At 32.6% G+C, this 17076-nt stretch overlaps 1 protein-coding gene and 2 long non-coding RNA genes across 4 annotated transcripts; 2 read left to right on the top strand and 1 right to left on the bottom strand.

The window, feature by feature from the left end:
* Nucleotides 1-6503: 6503 nt before the first annotated feature.
* LOC121203353 (1-acyl-sn-glycerol-3-phosphate acyltransferase 2) lies at nucleotides 6504-9064 on the bottom strand. 2 transcript variants are annotated; one of them, XR_005909016.1, is made up of 3 exons: nucleotides 8852-9064; nucleotides 8458-8540; nucleotides 6504-7931 (listed from the first exon to the last, which is right to left on the bottom strand). XR_005909016.1 is itself a non-coding variant. In XM_041086505.1 (3 exons), the coding sequence occupies exons 1-3, from the start codon at nucleotides 8617-8619 to the stop codon at nucleotides 7101-7103; spliced, it is 402 nt and encodes a 133-aa protein (XP_040942439.1). In that variant the 5' UTR covers nucleotides 8620-9044; the 3' UTR covers nucleotides 6504-7100. The 2 variants fall into 2 exon arrangements, 1 of the variants encoding a protein (XP_040942439.1); XM_041086505.1 differs by having other exon boundaries at nucleotides 6504-7116; nucleotides 7708-7931; nucleotides 8458-9044.
* A 459-nt stretch (nucleotides 9065-9523) lies between these two features.
* Nucleotides 9524-10652, top strand: LOC121213641 (uncharacterized). Its single transcript, XR_005909018.1, has 3 exons — nucleotides 9524-9688; nucleotides 10219-10353; nucleotides 10599-10652. It is a non-coding gene; the product is annotated as an uncharacterized lncRNA (long non-coding RNA).
* A 1437-nt stretch (nucleotides 10653-12089) lies between these two features.
* On the top strand, nucleotides 12090-15477 carry LOC121213640 (uncharacterized). Its single transcript, XR_005909017.1, has 2 exons — nucleotides 12090-14604; nucleotides 14806-15477. It is a non-coding gene; the product is annotated as an uncharacterized lncRNA (long non-coding RNA).
* The last annotated feature ends 1599 nt before the right edge of the window (nucleotides 15478-17076 follow it).

Here is a 17076-nt window from a genome sequence, read left to right as displayed (position 1 = left end):
CCTCCTAGGTCTGGATCTAGAAATTCCCAACGTGATTGTGGAAGGCGATGCTCTTACAATGATTTGGAAAGTCCTTTCCCCTGCACCTGATAATTTGGTCCTCGGCGCTTACATTCGAGACATTAAATGCCAAGCTTGGCCTTTTCATCACTGTGTCTTTTGGCATGTTCTTTTTATATGGGAATATTGTAGTTCATTTGGTGGCTAAGGGGGGTTTGTAGAGAAGGATTACTTGATACCTAAATGGGCAGGTACCTGATGTGACGTTGTGTAACAACCCTAACCCGTCTCCATTATTAGATTAAGGTTATGGAGTATTACTGAGCAAAGCAGAACATTTAACTTCATAATGGAAATAATTATACAAATTAAATGTTAACATTTAATAATTTGAATCTAGTCTTGGTAAAAATAAACTTATGGGCCTTAAATCAAGCCTATGGGGCTCTAAAAACAGTTTGAGAACATTCTAGGATCAATTCAAAACAAATAAGAGAATCTTGGAAAATCTTGAAAACAGGGGTCACACGGTATTGTGGCCAAGCCGTGTAACATAGCCCAAACCATGTGGACATTTGAGGTTTGGACACACGACCATGTCCTAGCCTGTGTGCCCACCCGTGTGGGTATTCAAAATAGGGCCACACGGCTGTGTCGCAGGCTGTGTGCCAAACCGTGTGTGCATTTGATGTTGGATCACACGACCGTGTAGCAGCCCATGTCCCAAGTCGTGTGCTTCATAGATTGCCCCTAAAAAAAGTCATTTCAAACCCAATCCTTGCACACTAAGACACACCATTTCCACAAACATTCATATGACCAAAATACATTTTAAACACACTTAAAACATATCAATTCCATCAACCTATAAGACTAACCAATGTGCCAACAAAAGGTATCACAAGCACAAACCAAACATAATCCCATTCAACATCTCAAGATCATTCATTCTACATAAATCAAGCATACCAAACCATTTCACAAGCATACCATTCAATCATGATTACCTACCTTAAGAAGGTCGTGCACAAATGCAACATTACTTATTTACATCACCATTTGCACACAACTTCAACTAGGCATCCAACCACAATTAAACTCATCACAACTTAAAACAACCAAGAAACCAAGATTACATTAAGCCTTATACATGCCATTTATAACAATAAACTACCAAAATGATCAACTAATAGTGTGGTTGTACTCCAATGAGATTCCAATCGATTGAGCTTTCCGATGATCTACAAAACAAAGAAAAACAACTACGTAAGCAAATAGTGCTTAGTAAGCTCGTATAAAGGGAACTTAAACTTACCGAACATAAAACGGTTAAACCATTCAAATATTGCTCATTAAATCATACGGATATTTTTCTTTCCTATCCACAACACTTCTCAAAGTTGGAAAATGTAACAATGTACATGTAATCCAACCAAATCATGAAACATATCACAACAAGCTTTCAATCTGTATTTCATTCTTTATATATTCAATTAACACCCTTTTCATTTCAAATACATATACCAACTTTTTTCCCTTTCATCTTATAAAAAACTTAAATAATTCCATATACATACACAATTGATTTAAACTTTAATCACTCGTTAAACCAACTGAAACAAATGACTTATAATGGCATAAAACATTATCCATACATGTATTTAAAACTCAATTTAACCTTTTATTCACACAATAAACTTCACTCCATGAATTTAATACTCATAAATTCTTATTCACCTACTTGACTATAGAACATTGATATAATAGCCATTCCCTTGCTATCATTTTCAATACCTAACATCTTAAAGTAGACCGGTACACTGGTCCAATCAAATAATCCATTTTTGGCACCCAGTACCTGACGGATAATTTCATAATGAAGTTTTACGCCCTAGAACTGGTCGGTGAAACCGAAAAATATTATATATATGCGTGCCCAGCACTGCTCAGTGAAACCAACAAATATTATATATATGTGTATCTAGCACTGGTCGGTGAAACCGACAATTATTATTATATTTGTGTCTAACACTAGTCGGTGAAAATATTATATATATGTGTGCCCAACACTGGTCGATGAAATTGACAAATATTATATATATGTGTGCCTAGCACTAGTTGGTGAAACCGACAATTATTATAAATACCTTATACCTCAAGATACATAATCATATAATCCTACTTCCATCATCTCGTAATTTAACTCCTTACATTATCCACATTAATCAACTTCAATATGTTCAAATCGACAATACAACTTTATATATAACATTTCCATACAATTCGTTTAAGGCTACTTATTCATTCATCCATTTATCAATCGTTCATTGTATTAATATATTTTTCATCATAATTCCGAGTGACTATTACATGTATAAAATTGTTATATGTATATATAAATATTAAATTTCACAAGTAAACATTAAATAGTTCAAGTTAAAGCATTACGAACTTACCTCGACAAAAACAATTGTAAAAATAAAGTTGACGACTAATCTGACACATTAGCATTTCCTCGGTTTAGATCCATTTGATTCATTTCTTGATCTAAATAATAATTTTCATTCAATTAAATCATTCAAATAACTTAATATAATTAATTTAACATATAACCCTTATCACTGGAAAATTTACAAAATTACCCCAAATATTTTACCTTTTATGCAATTTAGTCCCTAAACCCAAAACTTGCAATTTAACAACTTTAAATTAAAATTCATGCTAACCTATTCTCAATAGGTTCACAAAAAACACATTTTTTTCCATCATTTCTCATTATTAACATTGAATTTTTCTATTTTTTCAAATAAGTCCTTAAACACAAAATCAACAAAAATCACTTAACCAAATACTTATATCTAACTACCAACTTAGATAATCTATCAACCATGTTCAAAATACTTCAAACTCATTCACAACAAGTCTCTAAACCTTTAACAGTTTAACAAATTAACTCCCGGGCTAGCTAAATTAAATTAAAATGATACCAAAAATATAAAAATAATTAAAAATGAGACTCAAAAACATACCATGCATGTAAAATCATCATGGTCGAAAGCTTCCTCCTTTCAAAAATGATTTTTGGTTTTCGAAATAGCAAATTGGAGAATATGATGATTATTTTAACTTTTGTTTTATTACTTATTTATTAATTTATAAGTTTACCCTTTTAATAATTAACCTTTTAATTAACAAAATATGTCCTTAACTGTCCACCACCCATCTATATGGTTTAATTACCATTTAAGCCTATTAATTTACCTTTTCATAGCTATTTGACCCATTTAACCAATAGAAATAAACTTTTGCAGCTTTTACAATTTAGTTCTTTTCATTTAATTAATTATTTAAAAGTTATCTTGACCAAATTTTAATATAACCCTAATAACACCCTGTAAATATTTAATAAGATATTTACGAACTCAGTTCATAGAAACGATATCTAGATACCTTCTTTTCTAAAATCACTCGACTTTAGATATATTCTACTTGAATGTAATTATTCGTTCAAATAACATAAATTTTCAAATTAAAATTTATTTTAATACTATATTTAACTCGTAAATATTAAATAATAATATTTACAGATTTATTCGTCAGATTATAATCCTGAACTTATTATTTTCGACACTACTAAAAAATAAACTAATACATGTTGCGGGTGGTGGAGAGCGATGGTTGGTCACTGCTGCGAGGCGATGACAGGGAGAGTGGGACGGATTCTATAGATTTGGCCTAGCTGGAACTTGGGTTCGGGGATGGGAACCACGGATCTGAAGGGGCTACTGTTGTTCCTGTTGGGTTTCAGGTTGGGGTTTGTTTCTACGCGATTTTGGATTTGGTGGTGGTCTGTTAGTTTCGCTCGGGCAGATGAAAAAATTTTGCAGTTTTGACTTACTGCTGGTTGTTTTTGGGGACGCTTCATCTTTTGTTTGATTTGCCAGCTGGGTTTTGCGTGGAACAGCTCTTTGGTTTTTCCGCTTGTTTTTTATGTTGATTGTTGGTTGGGGGTTGTCTCTGCGCTGGGCTTCTTTTGGTTATTATTATTATTATTATTATTATTATTATTATTATTATTATTATTTCGTTCTGGTTTTGTTTAGTTTGTTTGATGATTCCGGTCCTGTTTCTTGAACTTTGTTTGTTTTTAATGTTAGCCCAGCTTTGCTAAAAAAACAATATATAAATAATTTTAAGTATTATATAAAAAAATTATATTCTATATAGAAATATCATATAATTTCAAAGAATTTAATTATCTTATTCATACAAAAAAATAGTTATTTACTAATTAAACATGTCAATTACATAAACTTTGATTGCATTTGAAATTTGTAACTATAAGAAAAATAATTTATATTTAATTAATTGACGGCTAAGTTTATATACTACCAATGAATTATGTAATGTCACCTATAAATAAATTAAATTAACTCTTAAATAATTTAATTACTTATATTTGTTTTTAAGGAATTTTTAACGAGGTGTTAGTGTGTGATCTGTTGTAGTGTATGAATTTATATACGAACGGTGTATCAAATTTTAACCCACGTAAAATGTATTAATAAATTTTACAAAATGGATTAAGCCAGAAGTAACTTCCATAGAGAATTAGGACTCAGGGGATCGTTCTTGGGCGGCTTACGGGGAGCAACCTTGGCGGCAGGGTTTGAACGCTCCGATTGGGTGAAGAGAATCAATAGCGGCAGGGTTTGAACGCTCCGATTGGTAACAATGGCCAAACCATATGCCGACAATGCAATGCCCTTCCATGATGATAAAAGTGAAGACCATTGAAGAAATTTAAGGATCCCATAAGCCACAATACATGCCCAAGACGTAATAACCTGACCAAGAATAATATTTTACAAACAAGACAATGCCACAACCGAGGTGTTATCGACACATTTGTGTTCATATGCTATTTTGATTTAGTTTGAAAAAGAAAAACCCGAATTTTGATAAGTTAGCTTGAGTCGTTTGCAGGGATGACAATGATCAACGTGAATATTGAAAAAGATTTAGATTGGGTCAAAATCCGATGGGTTCGGGTTATTTAACCATTTGTAGTTGTTCAAGATGTTGAGTGAGCCAGCTTCAAGTATACTAATGCTCTACTCAAGTATTTTGCAAGATTAATCAAGCGATTTTATTTTTATTTTCTAAAAGGAAATTGAAATGAAGATTGGTTAATTTGGCATTGAAAGAATCTTACCAAAAGAGAATCGATTGGCCGTCGATCCATATCCTGAGATGCTTGATCACTGAAAGTGCCCTCAGCTATATGTTTGTCAAACAACTTGTCCTATATGAGGGTGAAAAAGAACTCTTAAGTAGGAAATAATGCATGAACTACATCAAGCACTATAGTAATCATTTATAGATGACATTATCTAAGGTTTATAGTAATCCTTCTTTTCATTTCGAAGCATATAATTATTTACAACACGAATAGAGGACGACCAAGACAACATTCACTACAGAAAAATGTACATATAAAGGCATATTGTCTCGGTGTTTCCTAGTGGAACACCACTAGGTTCCGTATGTCGCAGCATTTACCACCCAAACACTCCTAAAAGTACAATCATTAGAGGTGTTTGCAAGGGAAAAAAAAAGACACTAAATGCTTTTCTAATTATGCAAATTTTTATTTTTATTTTTATTTTGCGTGAACGTAGATACTGCCATTTATAGATCAGAATGCTGTGTTTCACAATACAATCGGTAGCATTTTAATAAAATCTGCCAATTCAGCATACAGTGGCGTTATTGCAGTAATGTCACTAAATTATTTCATAAAAATTTAAAGACGTAACATTTTTATTTTTAAATTATGACATATAGCGGCACTTTCTTGGTAAACGCTGCAAAATCTTGATAATTTGACAGTGTTTTATTGGAAAAGCCACCAAAATCAAGACAATTAGGGGTGTGTTTAACTAAGAAACGCTGCTCAATGTCGTGATTTTAGTGGTGGTTGCAACAATAAATGCCGCTGAATGAAGATATGCATGACATTTTTCGATGATTTTTGTAGTGTGATGCGAACCAGCCTCAGTTGAATGAGTTGAGTCGCTTTCGTTGCCCGATCGTCTAACGAAGAAGTTTCGTTCGTCTTGAGTCAAAGAGATATAATCTTTCGATGAAGTTGTTTATAGTTCAATTAAGGTTAAAGGGAATTGGTTTATGTAATTTGTTTCGGCTAAGAAAAGAAGTAATACAATGGAAAGGTATGGAACTTTGGTTTAATGGGAAATGGATGGATTGGCTTAAAAACAAGAAAGAACCAACACAATGGGTAAGTGTTGACCCGAATCTTATATGTTCTTAAGATGGAAAATGGACGAAGATAAAGGACCTCGACCCACTATCTATCAAAGATAGGAACCTCGGTATAAGTTGAATGCCACACTTTGGTTGAAAGTGATAAGTTCGGTTTTGCAAAGAGCAGGGTTGACACCACTAACTAGTAGATAAGCCAACGGAGTCTTTGGTCGAAATTGAGAGAAGAAAATCTCACAAATATTTAATATATTATCAAATTGGCAAAAGTCCTTTTACAATGAAGAACAACAACTATTTATAGCTTAATGTATAGTAGCCGAATGGGCAAATTCTAGGCTTAATTTCTAAGCAAACATTAAACTAAATTCCAGCTTTAATTCATGAATGATGGCCAATGTAAGTTCAGCTGAATGGTGACTAATAGGCAGCTTCTAAATGAATTTTGGAGATTCATGCAGCAGCTAAATTCAGCTAATGAGTTTAATGGACTCATTCATTAGGCAACTCTTGCTGAAAAGTGACCAACATTAAAGAAGAACTTGAGCCTCCTTTTTAGGTGTGAATGGACGGTTTTGAAGAGTCCCCATGGTGTGAACATGGCTGAATCGAACAGCCATGGTGTGAACAGCTTTTATGCTTCCTTGAGAAGAGAATCGGCCAAGCCTTGAATGGATGAATAGCTTGAACACTCTTGGCCGAATAGTTGTCTTGAATAATCCCAAATTAATTCATCTTCAATGCATGAAATGTACCAGTTGCAAATGCATCTCCCCATGCATGAACCTACATGCATGAATCTGCCCAATGTATCTTCAAATTCGGCTACACCTAAACAACACACATGAACTTAATTAAATTAAACAAATTCAGCTGAACCAATTTAAAACATAATGTGAACATACTAATTAACATTGGAACAAATTAAATTATAACTAAACAAGACACATTAATTCGGCTGGACAAAATTAAAACATGTATTAAGACAAACTTAATTAAATCTGGACACATTTATTTCAGCTAAAACAAAACATATTAAATACTTGTAACAGTTTAGGACACACTTATGAGCTATAGTAATGCTTAAATAAATGCAAATATAAAGACCGAAAATTTCAGCAATCGAATTAGCTAGCTGAATAAAATTTAACTTCCAGCAAAATAATTATAAACTAAAATGAGCTGAAAGAAATTAAACCGAGCTCAAACGAGCTGAATTAAGCTCATGTGAGCTAAATTGAGCCGGGAAAACTAAGATTGAGCTTGTTGAGCTGAAATTAAACTTCATCTTGTACTTGGGGTCCTCGTGTTTAGGCCAATCTCGATGGCAACGAGTGGTGCCATAACATGATGTGATTGGGATCACATCACGGTGCACGCCAGCAAATACCAAGATAAATGCCACTAGGTTAGGCGTTTTACATTACAGATGCCGCTAAAGGTGGCAACATAATTTCTGCCCTTTCTTGTGGCATTTTCCGTACTGCTGCAATACTTTTAGCAGCATTTCCGTAAAAATCCAAAATAAACTGTTCAGTCGTAGAGGTAATCATCTTCTCCACAAATATATCTTTACACCGCTGCGCAACAGCCTCGTCCGTTTCAGGCAGTTGCTTCATGAGACGCCGCTTAATGTGTATATACACCTGCAAGCAAGTGGTGAAAATATCTTAATAATTTAAATAAACCTCCTAGATCTGCAACCCATTCGATTATCGAATAGGATATTTAAGATCAATGACAATCATAGTTGTAGGTTTAATCATCACAACTTCAGAATAACGTTTACATGTCAACAGCAGAAGAATGAAAAGCAAAAACTTTTCCACCATGACCTAAAGACTATATTCTCAGTGAGTTCTTCAATACTTAAAACCAACCTAGCAACTAGGCCAATTCGGTGGCTGTAAAACTAACCACTAGTAGTTATCTAATATATGAAAAGCCAATGACCAACTAACTTGTTGGCCTTCGCTCCTAGGATTCTAAAAGATCTGACCATAGAGATATTTGGAAGCAAATTATGCCTTTATACTCCGAATAAATTTCAGAATCATGCAGAATTTAGAAGGAAAATCCTCAATGAGACCAGTGGAAAATTCTCCAAGGACATATCAATAGAAAACAAAGAGAAAGCAACGTTTGGTCTTAAATGCTTGGAATCTGACTTACCACTGAAGATTGCCCATTGAAAAGTCTAAGCAATGTAGGTGAAGGTGAGGTTTTCGGAATAGCTACTGTAAGATCATAAATAGCTGGGACAAACAAACACAAATTACTTATAGCTGTAACAAATCCCTGAAGCAACACAAATAATGATGATATTTCAGGCATATGTGAGGGATAACTGATGTATCTCTGGTAATGCTGGCTAAGTATTGAACCACTGTGCCGAAGCAGCAAGGGACTTGCATTGGCCAGAAAGTTTTGGCCGGATACAACAAAATCATTTAAGGTGAAGTTGAAATATTATTGATACATGGAAAGAGTGTTATCAATAAGGTACGTAGAAAAAGATGGCATGGAATTGAAGATAAACAGAGCAGAAAGAATCAGATGTTAGTACGAGGAACTAAAACGTTTCTAGGTATAGGCAATCCTTGTGAGACCGCATATTCTTGAGCTGCTAGAAGCCTTGCTTCAGTAAAGCGAGTCCCTTCTACAAAAAGTGCCAACCAGATTACACAAGATTTTAACCGAGATAGACAATGTGGTCTAAAATAAAGTAAATACAGCAACACTTATGGTCATCTATATGTGTATACAATCTAATGAGCAAAGTTCTCCTTTAAACTGTTTTCGTCTTTTGACTCAGTTTCGTTCCAAAAATAGATACTCAAAAAACCACATTGTCACATTCCAAAAACCGGGTTAGGAGAATCGAGTAAGTAAATCGGGAGTAAGTGAACTAGAATCCGTAATTAGATTAGATAATTAAATAATCAAGAATTAATTAAATAAAATAATTAGAATAATTAGAATTAATAATTTTAGGTTAAGAAATTAAAATTTGATTTCCAAGAACTAATTTGGTCAAAACGGATTTTAAAAACGAGGCTTGATTTGAAAATAATTTTGAAATTGATTTTAATTTAAAAATAATGACCTATTTATAAAAAAGAAGAAACTAGAGGTGGTTAAATGGGCAATGGCCCAATTTTTAAAAACGGGTTGCCTATTTAACAACCTCACGTCTCCTTCCCTCCCATTTTTCATCTTCTTCAAAAATTTGTCAAACACCAAATCAAAACTTTTCTCCCAAAATTAGTTCATCCTTTTTTATTCCTAAACTCTCTAAACACAAAATCTCTTTTCCATTGTTTTCTTCCTTAAAATCCTTAAGAGATCTTCACATGTTTTAGCTCGAATTAGCTCCATAGCTCGTCAATTTTACAAAATTAAGGTGATATTCTAACTTTTTATGATTAAACTAAGTGAGTTGTTATTTCAATTCGATATTTAAATGATTTAATCAAGATCTCAATATATCACTTGATTTTAAGTTGATTTTTTGCTTGAAAATGGTAGATCTTGTATTTCTTGGCTAAACTTTGGTTTTAAAGTGATTTCTAACTAATTTTGATCGAATTAAAAGGTATTTGATATTAATTTAACAAACTCTTAATGAATTTAAGTAAACTGAATGTTTTCCCCTTTTTAAAAGATCACATAAGCTTGATTTTTCCAGAAAAATTAAATCGATGAAATTGAGTAAAATTGATGGTTTAGATATGTAATTAGATGATATTTAGGATGTATGAAGTTTAAATATAAGCTTAGAAGTGAGATTTGAGTGGTTAAACACATATCACGGCAAAACTAGCTAAATTTTCGATACAGGTTAATACGCTTTGATCTATGATTTTGGAATGATTTAATTGTGTTTGTTATTGTTAGTAATGTCTTTGTAATGTGTTTGATGTGTATGAAAAGTGCCAATTCATTTGGGAGCCTCCACAACCAATGACAAAGGCAAATAAAAGCTTACTTGAGCATGATAATTGAAGCAATGGTTGCTAAGATGAGTGGTCTGATATATTGCATTTAAACTCCAGTATGCAGGCTAAGGTAACATATGCAAACCCTCCTTAATTAATATGTGAACCTTGATTTCTCCTGGTGCAAACTAGAAACACGAAAATATACACACTTTTTCATGTCCTTTTTAACTCAAATTCGTGCAAATTCGTAGTAATTCTTGTCGAAAAATATATAATAATTATAAAATAATTAAATTTTACTTAAATTATTAACATGTTTAATTTTAATTAATTTTATAATAAATTTTGATTAATTTTGATCATTTTTGACAGATTTGCACAAAGGGCAAAAATTGGCTTGGTAAACATTGCTAGAAGCACAAAACCAAGAAGCAATTTTTGAAGCATCAAGGCAAATTAATTTTTTAGTCGAAGACGGTCCAAATTATGAATATTAATTCATAATATAATTAATTTTAATTTTAATCCAATTTATTTTGGGTTAAATTATTATTATTAATTAATTATGAAAAGAGGCTCAATTGAGCCAAACTGAGAAAATTGATCCAACTGAGCACTATGCTGCCCAAAACCGTCCCACATGTTGACGTAATCAGCTTGTTTTGCTAATTATTTGGCTTGTAAAACAGCCCTTGAGGACTCCTTGAATTTGCAATCAAACCCCTCCACTTATCATGCCTTCCTAGATTTGCCCCTACCTTAAAATAGAAAGTTTGAAACCTTCAAACTTGCCACATGTGTGACGGGCCATGGGAGGGCTCTATGGCTGCTGATTTTTGCTATTTTTAGTAGCCTACTCAACCTATAAATACCCCCCTTGGCCGCTCATTTCAAACAGATCTCAAACCCATTCATTTATTCATTTCTCTCTCACTTTTCTCTCTTCATTCCCTTCCATTGTTCTTCATTTTCTTCCCCATTCCTTTGCCAATTTCACCTCTTGAAAAAGAGTCCTTCAACCACCATTTGGAGCAGCATTCAAGTGTTCGTGGAAGCCTCGGTTCAACAAGAACAAGCGGAAAAGGAGGAGTGGAGCAAACTAATCAAGCCTCGGAGAAACACAGAATTTGATTCTTGTCCTTATCCTTTTAATTTTATTGTGTTGTTATGAAAATGTCTACGAATATTTGTGGTGTTGATATGTTTAAATTCATTAATATGGCTTAAATTTAATTCGTGTTAGGTTGATTACATTTTGTCCACTTAATTTATTAAAATTGTGTTTCTGTTGTTATAGGCCGCGATAAGATGTTTGATTAAGTAAAATCATGACTAAGTTATTCTTGCATTACAATTGTCAGGTAACTAATGAATTAATTATTTAAACAGATTGAAATTGTAATTAATTGACACGATACTTAATCAGTGCATATTTAACCATCTAAGGTAGCTAAGGGTTAAATTAGCAACGGTATCTAACGATACATTAGCCTTGCATAACTTGCAAGATTATTGTGATTAAATTGTTTCAAGGTAGAAATACATTGTTATCTCATGTAATTTTTTATGTGCTTACTAGATTGAATTAATTGTTTGAATTGGCATAGAGATATGTAGAAGAGATTATTTTAATTTCATAGGCATTAACACATTTTCTTATTAAAAATTTTTTAATCAGTTGAATTGACATAGAGATATAATCAAGAGATACATGGATTTTGGTAGGTAAGTATGTTCATAAGTTAGAAAATTACCAAGTTGCCGTGAATTTATTCGTAACAACATAAACATGAGTTTAATAATTCTAAGTTAAGAAATGTAATTAATCTAGCACAATTATGTCATCTTGAGTAAAATCATCTTTTGAAATAGTGCATTGGAACTTTTATTTTATTTATTTTACTTAGTTAAAATCCTAGTTTTTAATCACCTCCTCAAATCAAAATATTTTTCTTCACCAAAGTGTTTTTAAAATTGCATTCATGAATAATTCTTTTTACAATCCTTGTGGGTATGATACATCGACATTTACTTGTCACTTTATTACTTGTTACGGTTGTGTACACTTGCACATTTTCGTCGTTCCACAAACCATTGCAAATTTGTTTCAGTGTAGGGTATGCATGCTGTGCGATTTTAATGAGCCAAATGCATGAATTTAAAATGTACACGTAATTATAGGAATAAAATAGGCAAGTTGTAACTGTAAACTATGGAATTTGACATGACAAGTGTGTGAAATTGTACACTTAAAGGTTGCATGTGTGTGTGCGCGTGCATATTAGTAGGTGTGACCAATTGCGTGAGCTATTATACTAATAAATAGGTACATATATAATGTAAATATGTGTGCATGGTCTTGTTATAAATATAATATATAAATATGAGTAAAAGGATCCTGCTATATACATAATACCTATATACGCGTGGGTTTTGTTATATATATAGTATGTGTGTGGATTTTGTTATATATATAAAATATATGCGTTTATGGTTTTGTTATATATATAGAATATATATATACGCGTGTAGGGTCTTATCATATAATATATATGCGTTTAATGATTATATATGTGTAGGGGAATTGGTTTATATAATATATATACACATGTATATGACACTTGGAATGTGCTGAAATTTGATGTGACAGGGGGTTTTAAATAGATACGTATATATATAATATATTTATGCGTCTTGTTATATATAATATATATGTGTGTAAAAAGGTCTTGTTATATATAATATATATACATTTGTGGATGGGTTTTGTAATGTTTGCGAATTAATATAAAAAATAATAATGTGAACTCTTTTAACATGCAAATTTTACTAGTAATGTGTATATCTATGCATGCATGAACCAATATGTGAATTATGAGCTTTACAATAATGCAAGTTTTGATTAGTGTAGAATTATATTATCGTGAAATGCTAGGTACGAGCTCAACTGTAATGCTAGCTAATTATATTTGTGTACTATGCTATATTGTGAACCATGTTAACTTGGCGAATTATATTATTAAGGCGAACTGTGTTAATTTGGTGATCTGTATTAATATGGAAAATTGTATTAATTTGCCAAACTATGTATTGTGAGATTTTAAGTTGTATTGTATGTAAGCTAAGCTGTTGCGCGTCCTATGCTAAATAAAATATGATAACAATGATTTATGTGAGCTATGCCATGAATGATATGTGAACTGTGTTATGTGTGCAATATATGTTGCATGAAAGTTATATTATTTGCGAACCATGCTCTATTGCGAATTGTGAATTATGAACTGTGTTATAATACTTTACTTAATTGCGAGCCCTATTATACTGAATATTGTGAATGTGTTAAAGAGATATGTTAACATTGTGAACTTATGGAACCATTGGATATAGTTGGCATGCCATAGGATTGTGAGTACTCACCCTCATTATTGCATGGGCATTGTGCCCGGAGATAGCGTTGGAGAGTTAAGGGAATGTCGAGCATACCTCTATCCAACGAAGACAACGCAGGGCTCTATGTTTAGAGTGTTGGAGAGTGTGAGCATTCGTGCTACGCTTATATCAGAGAAAACGTAAGGCTCTTTGAGTCCAAAAGTGAAGCGTTATAAGGAGACCCATTTATCTAATGTGTGGTGATAGAGTCTCCCCTATATGTTTCATAATCATGAAAATGCAAATTTATCATTATTTGAAATATATGAATTATGATGAAGTATGAACTGCTATTTTGCATGAATTATTATTCGGTATGAACTGATATTTCGTATGAACTATTATTTTGCATGAGTTGTCATTTGGTATGAACTGTTATTTTATATGAGAAGATATTTGATGCGAATTGATAATTTATGTGATCTGTCCATTTTATGAAAATTACTTATTATATGTGCACTGCTAATTTTGTGAGAACTGTTGTGTCATGTAAGTTACTATTTTATGTAGACTGTAATAATATGTAAACCGTTATAGTATGTCACCCTTTAACCTAACTGATGTGTTTATTTGTAGTATGTTTGAGCACTCACTGAGCTTCAATAAGCTCACCCACTCTTTTATAATATTGCAGTGACTTAGCTTGTGAAGAGGTGTGGAAGTGAGTTATCCAAGTGATCCAAAGTGAGGCTATACCTTAGTATGTCATTGTGTTCCCAAACCCAATGAGGAAGGCAATGTGGGACCAAATTATGGGTTTTAGAGTTAGTCTTAGTTATAATTTTTGGGTTGTAATTGGACATTATGGACCTTTAAGTTGTTTAATTTGGAACTTTTACTAGTGCTTTAGATAGATGATTGAATGGTAGATTATGATTGCTTGATGAAAGCTTTGATTAATTGATCGACTAACTCGTAAGTGTAGGTGGAAGAGCAATTGGACATTGAGGTAAGTGATAACTCTTGAAAAGAGTTATATTTCATACTTTTAGCCCTAGTCAATTGCTCGCACTTAGGTACATTTAGTTGCATTTAGGATATTATTTTAGCACTTTTAGAACATTGCATAAGAAGCTTGGACAGTGCTTAAATATTATTATTTGTTACTTGTTAATTGCTTGTGGTAAGGCTGTGTTTGGTGGTTTGGCAGGTGTAGATTGAGAAACGAGAAATAAATGAGTGAAGGTTTATCGTGGCAAAAGGTTGAGTAGTTTACCAATACAGATGTTGTGGAAATGCTGAGAAGACCTAGTCAACACTCAATGCATACCAGTTTCAGCCAAATGTACTTGTACTAGAAAAATCTGCCTAAAAAAGAGGAGAAGATAATCTTGGGCTGTTGGTTTTTATCCTAGAAAAACAATTTGAAAAGAGGATAACCTTGGGTTGTTAAAAAAAATTTAAAAAGATGAGAAGATAAACATGAGTTGTTGGATTTACCCTAGGGAAAAAACCTATAAAAAGCCAAAGGAGGAAACCCAAAAAGACAAACAAAAAAAATGGAAAGAGATCCTTAGGCATCAATAAGGGTTCGGTTGTGCAAAGGAAAGGAACTCGAAGGCAGTCCTTCTTAGCCATCACAAGACACTGTGCTGCCGAAGTGTGGACTGGGCAAGCTAAAGCTGTTTCCCGAAATTCTTCTATTATTTCCATTAGTGTTCCTCCGAAAGATTGAATTGAAGTAGTTGAACACAATGTCGGATAATATTTTGGTTTGGAATTTTATTTCCCAGCCCAAGAGCTAAATCTCATAGGGTTGGGATTACTTTCGATGAAACCTTAAACAGGTTTTATGGATGCAGTATATCTCTAATTTACTTTACTGTTTCATTTGATTTTTCTTTTTTCTTAATTAAAATGCAAACAATCTCTAGACAAAGAAGACTGTTTGCGTACTTATAAATTGATTCTAATTCCGAAAGGGTTGGATTGGTTGGATTAAATTTAAATGAAATGAGCAAGTATTCGATAGACACTTATAGTCGCCTCTAGACATAGAGTCACGATCATACAGAAGCCTATAGACACGGGCAATGTAATTTGAGGTTTTGTTTTCGCGAGAGGCAGGCCATTTTAGAACTCTTCTGTGCAGTAAAGTAGATACGATTTTGCCAAGGCATTATTGACAGTAAAGGTCGATTTTGGATAATCCCGACCTTCTGAATCAACATCACTCTATCCTTATTCTTTGTCGTAGTATCTATGCCACAACATATTTAGTTCTTTATTTCTTTGTTTACATTCTATTCGGATAATCACTCTCGTTATTGCTCTCACTTTTGCCATACCATTTCCAATTATTCATCAATTCCATCTATCGCATACATCATCATTCCTTTGAATTATCACTGCATACTTACCTTAGTTTACCATAGCATAAATCGCTTTTTATTATAATAACTTGACCTCTTTTGTGCCTCAATCCGATCCTCGTGGGAATGATACTCACTCATCACTTTATTACTTGATTCAATGTGTATACTTACATAAATCGCATATTATTTCACACGCGACAATAAGACTTAGATGTTAAATGTGTGTGTGTTTTAGAAAACAATTGAATGTTTAGTATGCATGAATGTAAAATTGTATAGATTACGTAAACTTGCCTATGAACTAATTGAATGATAACTTTAAAAAATTGAGTGTAAGGTTTTAATCAATCTTCTAAAACAAGGCATTTATATATAAATCTACAATACTATTGTTAAACTTTGTGAAATGGATTTTTCCCAACATATTACTATATATTACATTTTAAATCTAATTATATATTTTTAAGAGAAACAATTTTTCAAGTCCCTACAAATATAGCCCTTTTAAAAATCCTTACTGCGTGCATGTATGTTTAACTAAAGTTTTCGAGGTAATTGTCCGTTAAATATTAAATTGTGAATTAATCTTGGTGTTGATTGTTGATCAGAGTAGCGTAACGGAAGCATGATATTAGGATTTTATAAAATATTTCATGATTAATTGTGTGGTATGATTGGTCGCTTAGTGTGTTTTGTGGTGGTTTAAATGAAGAATCACTTCACTGGCTAATGTGATGTTTGAAATTTAGGTTGGACGGTCCAAATTGGGTTTGGGGCGCCACACATATCGACCAGCCTATGACCTACAAATATCATATATGAATTAATTCTTCATAACCATGCAAAAGTAAAACCATATTTTCTTCTTTTTATAAAGAAACTTACGAAAATAAAAGGCAACATTCAAAAGTATACAGAAAAAGTAAAACAGAGATATATGCCCAGATGCCTAAAATGAACATAATTGTCACTACAAACACTATTTTTGTTATTTTTTTGAAAGAAAAAATAGCATTTAATTTACTCGCTGCCTATTTATTTAACTCATAAGTTGCCTACCAAGCTATCTTATCTCACACATTTTCGTGCATGAACATGTATACCGT

Source organism: Gossypium hirsutum, chromosome D01 (assembly GCF_007990345.1).
Source record: "Gossypium hirsutum isolate 1008001.06 chromosome D01, Gossypium_hirsutum_v2.1, whole genome shotgun sequence".
NCBI lineage: Eukaryota > Viridiplantae > Streptophyta > Magnoliopsida > Malvales > Malvaceae > Gossypium > Gossypium hirsutum.
This window is presented reverse-complemented; position numbering and strand designations above follow the sequence as displayed.

Excerpts from the sequence above, each read along its gene's own strand:
- LOC121203353 (XM_041086505.1), bottom strand. The coding sequence starts at position 8,619 with ATGCCTGAAATATCATCATTATTTGTGTTGCTTCAGGGATTTGTTACA. Across the intron at positions 7,932-8,457 it reads TCAATGGGCAATCTTCAGTG|GTGTATATACACATTAAGCG; the intron begins GTAAGTCAGATT and ends ACTTGCTTGCAG.